Here is an 11,908-nt window from a genome sequence, read left to right as displayed (position 1 = left end):
ACAAGCCCTGTGTGGTGCCATTGCCTGAGCTGTAGAACAAGTAATCGGAAAAAGTGTCAGCTAGCTCAAGAATGAAGAAAGTGTATCAAGATGGCTGTGGAAGATGAGGATTAGATCCTTATAATTGATTGTACAACGTCAAACCATCTAGCACTGATGACGGTTTGACTTAGATGTAGGGCTTAGCTTTTTTGGATGGCTAGATTTCGTTCTAAATTACTTGAAGAACACACACACAAGCATGTATTTATACTCTTGGAAAAATTTTAGAATACCTCTTATGTATTACAACCAATTAATGCATGCATGATATATGTAGTTGAATTTAATTTAACCACCACTTGCATGATGATTTTTCAAAATAAATACACATATGTCATAACATTATTTGCTTGTTGTATGACTAACAAGAGTAGAAAAAAGCACATGAAATAAAAATTTCAGCGCCCAATTTTGATGCTTGAATTAGTTATGAAGGGTTCACTGGAACAAGGGGCTGACGAGGCAGGCGCTTCAAATATAGCCACTGGCATTTTCGAAGGAAGATTTGGCATCTTTGTCTCAAAATTGAGAACTTGAATAGCTTGTCTTATGGAGGGTCTGCAATTACGATCAGGGTGAGCACACCAGAGTCCAACAATCATCGAGCAGTCCGTTTGTTGCTCATCAAAGTTAACATCCAATCTCTCGTCAACTCCGGCCGAAATAAGCATCCTTTTTTCCGTAAAGATCCCACACCCATTCTACCAATCCTATTTCAGGATTCTCTTTCATATGGTCTGTCGATTTTCTTCCCGTAGCGATTTCTAAAGCAACTACTCCAAAGCTGAATACATCAGAATCTTTACAGCCCTGCCGGTGCTGATGTACTCAGGAGCCATATAACCTAAAGTCCCAGCCAACCCAGTTGTCCGAGGACCTAGCTCATGGTCCACTAACAGCGCCAACCCAAAGTCACCTAACTTGACATTGAAATCAGTGTCCGGCATTATATTACTGAATTTGATATCTCTATGCACCACACATCTCTTCCACTCTTCGTGGAGATAAAGCAGAGCAGAGGCCAAGCCAAGAGATATTTTGTACCTTGTAGTCCAAGTAAGAGGAGTACCGGTGCTCTTCTTGCTGAAGAGATGAAAATCAAGGCTACCATTTGGCATGAACTCATATACAAGCATGAATTCACCTCGGTCGTGGCACAAACCAATGAGTTGCAAAAGATTTCGATGTCTCAATTGGCTGCACGTCTTCACCTCAGTTATATATTCATTTTTACCATGTTTTAATCCCCTTGAAATTTTTTTAACAGCAACAGCCATGTTTAAGTCAATCAAGATGCCTCTATAAACAGCACCGAAGCCTCCTTGACCCAACTTTCTCTCATTCGAAAAGTTGTTGGTTGCGGAAGCAAGATCCTTGTATGAAAATCTTCTTGGTCCTGCATCTCTTGACAGGTCGTCGTTGACCCAAGTAAAGGTCTCTGTCTCTGTCTCTTTCCTTTGCTTCCATTTCCACAGCATTAAAATTCCCATTATCACAACTCCACCTATCGAAACACCCACAACAACTTTTATTTTGATGGTCTCCCTTCCATTTATTTCCTTGATATCCAAAGTTGAATTGAATTCCCATGATTTAAGAACATGACGCTGTGTGTATCGGCCTGTTGAAGATGAAAACCCAATTTTGACTCACTGAAGTAAAACCTTCATAAGATCAATTGTATAAAACAAACTAGTATTTTCCTGAGAGTACTTAGGGGTCTCTCCATAACTCCAGGACGCACTCAGATTTTTAGTAGCAGAATTATATTTAATCTTTACATGAGCAGTATCTCCACTGTGAAAGCTGGCGTTCCAGCGAGTGTAGACAGATGAAACAATGGAGCTATTGTTGATGCCCACATCGTCCTTAACATTAATAGGATCCCATTCAGGGTTTGAAAAAGAGTCAAATTCAACTAGAACAATCGGAGATGATGATAACTTAGCAGTTGTGGAGTTAAATAGCCCCAGGAAGCCACCAGGTGAGTTCGAAGGGATTTGGAAACCCACTGAAGCAAGGAGAATGCAATCGCTTGCCCATAAGTGCTACTATTTAGGTAGCGTTTACTTTTTTTATTGGAGTGAGAATTCTGAGAAATGATAATTTTAGGATTGGGAGTGTGGAGTGAGAGTGAGAGTAGAAATAGGTTGTTTACTTACACTAGAATGGAAGCATAGAATGGAAATCAGAATCCAATTTATGTATTTATTTTGTCTTGAATTGGGAGTAAATAGTTTGAAATTATAATTTTATCCTTATTTAAATAATTATAATTTTTAATTACAAAGCTAATAAAAAATATATTTAATGAATAAATATTTATTTTATTATATTTGTAAATTTATAATAATTATTAATATTCTTAATTATGAACATCACAATTTTTTATTAATTTTAATTTTAATATAAAATGAAACATTATTTTATTTTATTTAATATAATTATAGTAAATTTATTATTATATAAAATAATATTATAATATTATTTAATACAAAATTAATATTTTCTTAGAATAAACTATTTATTATTATTAATTATTAATATTAAATAAATAAAGTACTATTATTTTTAAAATAAATATAATAATATTATATTTATTAATTCTCTATTAATATAATAATATTATTTTTAAATAATTTTAACTTAGAATCATTACAAATTATTATTTAGTTAAATATATTAATATTATTCAAATAAATATAATATTTTTTATTTTATTTTATTTTATTTTATTAATTATAAAATATTAAATTAAATTAAATTAAAAAATAGGTGAGGCCCACGGAGTGTGATTCCCAATCCCTCCCCAATTAAGTGAAGTAAACACTGGAGTGGGAGGAATCCGCACTCCTCACTCCCACTCCAAAAAGTAAACACAACATTAGTGTTGAAAAGTCAAAGAGTTTTGGTTAAAAAAAAAAGTGAGCCACATGCATTGCCTTTGTTTTTCAAAGTCGGCACTAAATTGCAAGCTGTAAAATATTTGTCATTTGACAATCTTGCACCAAATGAAGAAAAATGTAAAAGTTAGCAAAATTTATCAAATTGACAGAAATGAAGATTGACAAATTGCGGAGGGATTAGGTGGAATAGTGCAAGTTTGAAGCCTATAAATTGAAGCCATTTCTTCATTCTAAAGCATTCCAAAATTGTTAAGCTTATAAGTTTCTAAGTTTTTTAGAGTTCTGAGAGTGTGAGCAATTGGAGAGTGTGTGTGAGAGTACTGGATGTATTTGGATTCTGGGAAAGTGAGATTTCTTTACTCAAATTTATACTCAAATAATTGTTAAATAAACAATTATTCTCTCTTGCTCCTGTGAACGTAGGCATATTGCCGAACCACGTAAATTTTGTGTCCTTTATTTTTCTATAATTATTTGGTACGCTTGATTCCGCATTCCGCGCACAACATTTAGTGGATCAACCATGAAGGAAAATTGGGTGTTGAAGTCAGAAAGTCTTCTTGTATCAGAGTCCCAGAGGGGCAACTTCTCGGCATATGTAGCCCAACCAACACGGCTTGCATAAGCGGGTAAACTTAATTCAATGGCTCTGTAAAAAGGTGTGGCATCTCCTTCGTAGACTATGTTTTTTGTGTCTAGATCAAAACGGGAAAACTTGAAGTGAATTAAAGTACCAGAGGGAGGAAAAACAAGAAAGAAGATGGCTAGGAAAAGTAAACTGTACAAGCCATTGATCAATGCAGACATGGCAGACGGCAGAAGGAGATATGGCATGATCAAATCAAAGGCTTAAACTTGTCTTATAAAAGGCCATTCGACTATCTTCTCGTATATTTTGATGTTCGCATTTCAACTACTAATTATAATTTATTTATTTGGAAGACTTCAATGAAAGTGAGTGCTATACCTGATTGACAAAAATATGATAGATGATATACTTTGTTTGCTGATATTATCTTCCGCAAAATAGCATCTGCATTTCAATTCAACTATGCATAACAAACAATTGCATTAAATAATCTTATAACAACATCTCAGTCCAGATATATTAGAAATGAGACAATCAAATAAAATATTGGGGGTAAAGTTCAGTGAACCTCAAATGAATTGACATAATTCGGTTTGCCAAAATCCCAAATCCATCTCCTCCTTGAGCTCTCCTCCATGTCAATTGATGAAGGTTTGCTGTTCGATGGGCCGATTTTTTATTACAAATCAGATTGTGTGCCGAGGATATTTAACAGAGTAAATTGCACCGTTAAAGTGGCTTAATTCTACAAATATGACACCAAGTAATCCTATTAATATGACATCTCCTTAAGGAAAAATCGCAATTATCTTTAAAGAGAGTATATTTATTTTTCATTTTTTACCCAACCGTTACCCATCTATGGTTAATAATTACTCAACCTGTAATTATTAATTACCTGATCCTTATTTGAAAATTATACGACCTTTTACTTGACTCTTATGACGCTTGTATTTATACTTGATTTACACTTGACCACAGTTCAGTAATTTTCCAATTACTCCACTTGTACCTGACCATGGTCCGAGTATTTAAAAATTACTTGATTATTACCTGACTTGTACCAGACCACAGTTTCATAATTTTTCATTACTCGAGGATTACTGACTTATACCTGACCATGACTGAATAACTTTTTAACTACTTGACTTGTACATGACTCTGGTTGGGCAAATTTTAACAATCCGACTCTTAGCCGACCATATTTAATGAATATTTTTTATAAGAACTGTGATAATTAAAAACATAATTTGAAGACCCACGAAATAATTTTTTAAGGAATTAAAATAAATATTGGAATAGTCTAAACCTATATGATCACCTTCACTTTATTATACATGAAAAAAAAATAAAACCTAAGCAATGGGAAAGTGAGTGCAATGGATTTGAAATATAAATGGTGCAACTTGTGATTCACAAATTAGGATATTTCAGTCTTTATGCAAGTGAATTTGTCATATAAGTGAATAAATGGAAGGAAGGAAATATATTTAGAAATTATGCACTTTTGTGGCATATATAAACAAAAAGTGTTAGGATATTAAACCCACTATAATTTTGTTTTTTTGAAAAACCCACACATAACACTTAATAAACCTATATACTCAATAAACCTATCATTTTAATTTAAAATTTTATTTTTTACTCTATAAAGGCACCTATATGCCTAATATACTGTTTATATCTCCAGTTTTTTTTAGACATTTATTAAGTCTTTGTCTGCCATGGACTTATAATCAAATCCTCCATCGTTACAGTAGCTTACTCTCTCTTTTTTTTAATTAATTTTTTCATAAACTGAACCTTTAATTTATTGTAATGAAACATAAGATAGACTAGAGAAAAATGCTTCACAACTAATTAAACTGAATTTGAGTTATATTGAACAACAACTTCAAATAGAAATATAAATTTTGTTTAATTAAAAAATAAATAGAACTTATTTTTTACCAATACATGACTAAAAGTAAATTTGTGATCTTCCTTTGTCAAAGAAAACTTTTCTAAATTAAAATATTTGATGGAAAATTTTGGAGAGCATATACAGGTAATAAGACCTTGGGGAAGGAGATTGCCAAGCTTAAAATAGATTTGACTCAAATAGAAGCTTGAAAAGTATAAGAACCAATATGAACTACTAGAAAACGTCTCCAGGTAATAAGACCTTGGGGAAGGAGATTGCCAAGCTTAAAATAGATTTGACTCAAATAGAAGCTTGAAAAGTATAAGAACCAATATGAACTACTAGAAAACGTTTGCAAAGAGAGGAAGAGGGAAAGAATTGGGAAGAAAAAAAATAGTTTTAGAGAAAGTTATAATGTTTGGCTATAATAGTAATTTAAGTTAGGGACATTAACAAAAATTTATACTAAAAAGTGGGTGTAAAAAGTTGTTTGGTGGTTTCTAATATCCCCTCCCAAACAAAGAATTATATTTAACACCGTCAATAACCCAAATTGTTATAAAACCCTTCAAGGTTTAGGCTTTCCTCTATTTTTCTTTTCATCCCAGCTCTCATGTCCTAAGACTCAGGCTCTATTTGGGATTGAGATTAAACATTTATATTTTAAAAGAAACAACATTAAACTATTTGATAAACACTAACTATTATAGATTAAAAGCTAACTTAATTGGATTTTATACTTATATGATGAAAAATTTATTATATTTTTATTAATTTTATCAAAATTATTGTTCAAAAGTTGTATTTACTACATACTATTAAGTTATACTTCATATACAATTTTTTTTTATAGTAGTTGTAGCTTACAAAACTACAGTATCTTAATACCGAACAAGGTCTCAATTTTATATTTATGTTGTCATAAAATACAAAGATAAATGGGTAGATCCTAAAAATTTGTGTTAAAGTTAAAAAATCAAGAGGAGTGCTACGGTCAGCCGTCCAAATGGGCGATTGACTCACTTGTTCTTCTTAAAATTAGACAAGTGTTCAATTTTACTTTTATTGGGACCCATAGATAGTAATTTGCCGCATTCATTTAATAAATCATTTGATATTATTTTACCCACCAATTTAAATATATTTACACTCTCAAATGACATTTGCTTCTCTGTTCCAACCTATACACATAAATAAATGTTTTTAAAAATTAATAATAAATTATAACAATTTAAATAATTTAGCATTATAAATGCAGGCAATCACTTTTCATATAAACTTGCTCTGATTATTCAAACATGATTTTAAAGAATTAGTGTTTTTAATAAATAAATACTAATTAGCTTAATAATTTTCATAATATAAACATAAAATAAATACACAAATTTCTACTATTATTCTACATTAACAATGACACCCAATCTGTATAGCAAAAATGATAGTATTTTTAATTTCAAATGAATAATAACCAATCTAATGTGATTTAGGTGATATTATAAAATGTTGTTTTATAAAGAGAAGTGAAATTACAAGAATAACTTTCGCCAATTTGCCACTGCTAAGATTATACTTTCAAACTAAAACTTTCACATACAAATGCTGTGCACTGACGCGGTGCTTTTGAAAGTAAGAACTGCGGGGTATGTGAAAAAAGGGTAGTATGCTGAAGTAGCTTTGCACAAAGAGGAGGACAATTTAATATTTAACCAGAGAACCAAAGGGCATTTTGAGTGTAAATATGTTTAAAGTGGTGGTTAAAATAATGTTGGAAAACTTATTAAATGAGTGAAACAAAATTATTAATTTATTATATGTGAAGTTTAATGAAAAGTGAAATTGGACATTTGTCCAATTTTAAGAGATGCCCAAGAGTCAGTCGCCCAAATGGTTGACTGACTATAAAAATCCAATTGCCATGTTCTATAAGAAAATACCAGTGGTCTCTTATAAAGTCATGAATCATAATTGCGTGCCCTAGTGACATAAAATCGTGCACTTGGCCATAGGATTTCTTTGTCTTCTACCGGCGGCCATAGGTGGAAAAAATGGACCACTTTTTCGATAAAAAAAAATCCATTTTTTTCTGATTTCTGCAGATTTTTTATTAACTTAATTGACTCAGAGCTGCAGTTCTCCGAGAGTCTTTATCGATACTCTTAAAAGTAATAAAAAAAAATAAACAATCACTCAATTTATTTTTCCTAAATCACAGAATCATAATCCACCTATATATTTAGAATCAATCCTAAAGTGGGTTCAGCTTCAGCAACAAGCTGCAGAATCAACCCTGAGATTGCTAAGGGGAGAGGGAAAAGAACTTAAAACACAACGAAAGGAATCGCAAAAGCCTAACTTCAATGAAGGACTCCAATTGGAACGGAATCTAAACTAAGTATCTGATGTAAAAATAACTTTCCATAAAAGAAAAGCACATTGAAACTCCACCAGTGAAAGCCCCATTCAGAGTAAAGCAGTTCGGCTTCAGTTCGGTTCAGTTCCATGTTCTATACATCATATTTGGTGAAAAGGAAGAATAAAATTAACAAAAGACATTACAAGCTGATCAATATGCACCACCTCAAATACAATTCATATGGACAGCAACACAACCGATAAGTCGAGGAGGGGGCGGTAAAACTCTCTTCCAGAATACCTCTCTTCCAAGACCCAGTTTTGAATGATTGATCCAAAAATTTGGAGAAACTGATCAACAGAAATGGAATGTACACACCAACAGGGAAAAGGATCAGCACAGTGATTAGTCAAAGCTTGATGTGCGACTCCATCTCCCTTGTAAATAATCTTCTACTGAGATGATTTGCTGGGTACTGCCAGCAGAAACTGAATCGTCATCCAAATCTAGCAATGCAAGATTAAGATGAGACTGGATATTAGTAGGGGATGCTTCCCCATCAATGCTATCGAGTTCCTCTGATGCACTGACTTGTTCCTTCGCCCAGTTTGTTGCTTCCTCATCACCTTGAAGGAGCTTCAAAACCTGTCCCATGACCAATAACCAATGGTGAATAAGAAACGCAGGAACCTAAAAACACTAAAGAAATTTTCTACATGAAAGCTTAAAGAAATTTTCTACATGAAAGTTAACTTACAAGGTTTATCTGAGGACGAACTGCGGGTGCTCGACTGATGCTAAGTGTTGCAGCTAAAACCATTCTCTCAATCTGATCATTATCATAATCAGTGTCTAAACTTGGATCTAGCAGTTGAGAAACCTTGCCATCTTTCAAAATCGGCTTTGCCTAAATATCATCGTCAATATCATCATTACTGTATATAAAAAACAAATTACGATAACCAATCAAAATTACATATGCAAGGTTTAACCACAGAGATAAACTCACCCACATAACAAGGCTCTCCTGACCCTTTGGATTTTCACTGTTAATAGGCTTTTTACCAGAAAGAAGCTCTAGCAGTACAATACCAAATGCATACACATCAATTTTCTCACTCACTTTGCCGTGCATGAAATATTCTGGAGCTAAGTAACTGCAAGAGAAAGGAAATGTTAATGACAAAAATCAGAAGGGAATAAGTAACTAGAGAAAGAATGAATGAGTTATGCACCCAAAGGTTCCCGCAACATCAGTACAGGTTAAATGGGATGAGGAAGTTGATAACCAGCTAGCGAGTCCAAAATCTGACAGCTGAAGAACCAAAACAAAATAATAATGACACAGAAGCTTGAGCTAATAACAAGAAGCACCATTGATAATGCATAATTAAACATACGACACCTGCGGTTCAAAATCATCTGACAGAAGAATGTTCGAAGATTTTACATCCTTGTGGATCACTGGTTGTTCACAGCTATTGTGCAGATAGTCCAGTGCCTCAGCTACACCCACAGCCACCTTATATCTCTCTGTCCAACCAAATGCATTCCCGTCCTTCTTATTGCCTTCATCAGAAAGTGGACATAAAGTGTAAAGAACAGCATCAATAGAGTAACGATAAATATTCTCATAAACCAGAAGGTATTTACCATGCAAATTTTCTTCTAGGCTTCCTCTTGATAAAAAGTCATAGACTAAGAGTAAGTTATTGTCCTCGAAACAGAATCCAAATAAGGAGATTATGTTCCTGTGGTGCAATGCTGTAATGATCTCAATCTCTGAAGCAAATTCCTTCAACACATCCTCTGATGGCTTCAAGATTTTCACAGCAAGTTCCTTGCCATCTGGAAGACAGCCTCTATAAACATGACTATGACCACCTTTACCGACCAAATATTCTGGAAAATTATAATCACAGCAGATAAGAAACATCAGATTCCCCAAAATAAAGTTAAGATCAGAACAAGGTGCAATTAAAATCAAAATAAGTTGAAATACTGTGAAGAATAGCACAAACCAGGCAGGAAATTAGATGTTGCCGAAAGAAGTTCCTGGTAGCTGAACAATCTACATGTTGATGAGTACCTCTCCTGTAAACCCTCCAACTCTTTAGGAAGTTCATTGTAAGGGGAAAGAGGAGGGCAAGCAGAGTCATGCTCAACAGAAACAATAGCACCGCTCTCTCCATCCAAGTTAGAACGATTATCCTCACTGGTGTCAGCAGAATGATTCTGTTTATGATCTGGATACACAACAGCAGAAGTATACCGGCTTGGTAATCTCAGCACCCACTGAATCAAAGATGTCTTCTTCGCAGAAGTTTTCTCCGGGTCTTGATGCTTGGGTAAGAGCACCCTCCGAAGGAACGGCCAACCATCCTGTTTTGACCTCGGTGATTCTCGAACAACAAGGGAATTATCACTTTGAACTGGAACCAACGCTAATGAATTGTCTACTACAGTCTCATCCCGAGCTAACTCTTCACACGATTGCGTTCTAGAATCACAATTAGTACATTCTCCTGGAACATCATCTGCATCATCAACCGTCACTTTCACATTATCGTCTGCACAAAATAACCCATCAGAGATACAAACCCTTAAAAGCAGTGTTTAAAGAAATACCTTGCAAATTATGTGTTCCTTCTCTCTGGAAAACAATTTTGCCATTTTCAACAGCAAAAACTCCGAAATTTTTGGACAATTTTCTTGCACAATACTTGGCAACAGAGACTGATGAACGGATTGTGCGATGAGTCTTAGAAATACCCACAATTACTTTAGCTTCACCGTATGACTTCGCTTCCTTCACAATGATTTTCTTCACTGATGTCCCTCTACACACTTTCAGCTTCAAATCAACCTAAATGCCGTCGTTTTAAAAAAATGAAAAAAAAAACAAAAGAATTAAAAAACTAATTTACATGATCTAACTAAACAAAAATGAAATATATTAACCAAGAAAATTAGAGAAATAAAATATAAAAAATTTAAAATTGGAACCTGTTTGAGATTGCAGAAACCTTCGTAAACAGAAAGCATAGAATCAAAAGTCTTGACTAAAGACAGGAGCGAACCAGTGCTCTCTACAGAAGACAAAACAAACACTACAGCCTTCAAATTTCACAGTATTTACAATCATACCACCCCCAAACAAACTCTAAACTTTGAAACCGTAATGCTTTACCAGTAATGGTGTCGAGAACATGAAGAGCAATGATACAGTCACCGGGCTGTGCGACCTTCACCAGCGCCCACGTCAGCAACTCCCTACTCTCCCCATCGAACTTCACTCCCACCACCACAACCTTCCCCTGACCGCCACCTTCACCGTACGTACAGTCACCGACCAATCTCATTTCTACAAGAACGCCGTCGTTTTTTTTCTTTTTAGCTCTTTTTTTTATTTTTCCTCTCTCCCTTCACAAATCAGTCTCTCTCACTCACTCGTATGGTCAGAAAGAACACGGGGAACAGAGGTAGGAGGAGATTTCAAGTGTCTTTTTGTTTTAACTGCTCGCGAGAATCGATACGGTGTTTCTTATGTCTTGTCTATTTTCACTTTTTTGGGTTTCGGATTCGATCTGGACCGTCGGATTAATAGACTTTTTAGAGCGTCGTGATTTGTGGAAGCTGTGCGTTGGTTTTAACGAATGGATTTTTGTGATTTGACAGGAACGTTGTGTCCAAATTGTTGAACAAATTAGTGAAAAATAATAAAAACAAAATAAAATATTTATTTTTATTTTCAAATATCCATGTTCAATTATTTTCCCTATTTTCCTTCACTAAAATAGTAAAATTTAGAAGGTTGAAAACCTGAAATAAGAAAACTTTTAATGTTGTCCAAATATTGTACATTTTATAATTATTTTCAACATTAAATTTTGTTTAACCGAGGGCCATAACATACAACCTAAACAGTATTAAGTAGTAAGATTTTATTGATTTTTATTAACTTTTTGACTTACCTAAACAATAGCATATAATATTTTTAAAATATTAGAATTGGACCGTTAAATAAAAAAAAAATTAAATTTTCAATGGTGATTATAATACCCAAAAGTATTGTAACTGTCAAATGATAAGATTTTGTTGACTTTCTAATCATT

The 11,908-nt window shown here is 33.7% G+C and overlaps 1 protein-coding gene and 1 pseudogene across 1 annotated transcript; both read right to left on the bottom strand.

Moving 5' to 3' along the window:
- Window positions 1-440: 440 nt before the first annotated feature.
- LOC18040346 lies at window positions 441-3,782 on the bottom strand (annotated as a pseudogene).
- Window positions 3,783-7,616: 3,834 nt separating this feature from the next.
- On the bottom strand, window positions 7,617-11,410 carry LOC18040345 (proline-rich receptor-like protein kinase PERK2). Its single transcript, XM_006432063.2, has 10 exons — window positions 10,984-11,410; window positions 10,800-10,882; window positions 10,422-10,659; window positions 9,815-10,330; window positions 9,447-9,695; window positions 9,199-9,362; window positions 9,029-9,108; window positions 8,803-8,950; window positions 8,551-8,700; window positions 7,617-8,438 (listed from the first exon to the last, which is right to left on the bottom strand). Exons 1-10 carry the CDS (start codon window positions 11,153-11,155, stop codon window positions 8,199-8,201), a joined length of 2,040 nt encoding a protein of 679 aa, XP_006432126.1. The 5' UTR covers window positions 11,156-11,410; the 3' UTR covers window positions 7,617-8,198.
- Between the last annotated feature and the right edge of the window lie 498 nt (window positions 11,411-11,908).

This window comes from Citrus clementina, unplaced genomic scaffold (genome assembly GCF_000493195.1).
Source record: "Citrus clementina cultivar Clemenules unplaced genomic scaffold, Citrus_clementina_v1.0 scaffold_5, whole genome shotgun sequence".
Taxonomy (NCBI): Eukaryota; Viridiplantae; Streptophyta; class Magnoliopsida; order Sapindales; family Rutaceae; genus Citrus; species Citrus x clementina.
Note: the sequence above shows the minus strand (reverse complement) of the source record. Positions and strands in the feature narration are given on the sequence as shown.

Excerpts from the sequence above, each read along its gene's own strand:
- LOC18040345 (XM_006432063.2), bottom strand. The coding sequence starts at position 11,155 with ATGAGATTGGTCGGTGACTGTACGTACGGTGAAGGTGGCGGTCAGGGG. Across the intron at positions 10,331-10,421 it reads AGGAACACATAATTTGCAAG|ATGATGTTCCAGGAGAATGT; the intron begins GTATTTCTTTAA and ends TTGATGATGCAG. Across the intron at positions 9,363-9,446 it reads CCTAGAAGAAAATTTGCATG|GCAATAAGAAGGACGGGAAT; the intron begins GTAAATACCTTC and ends TTTCTGATGAAG.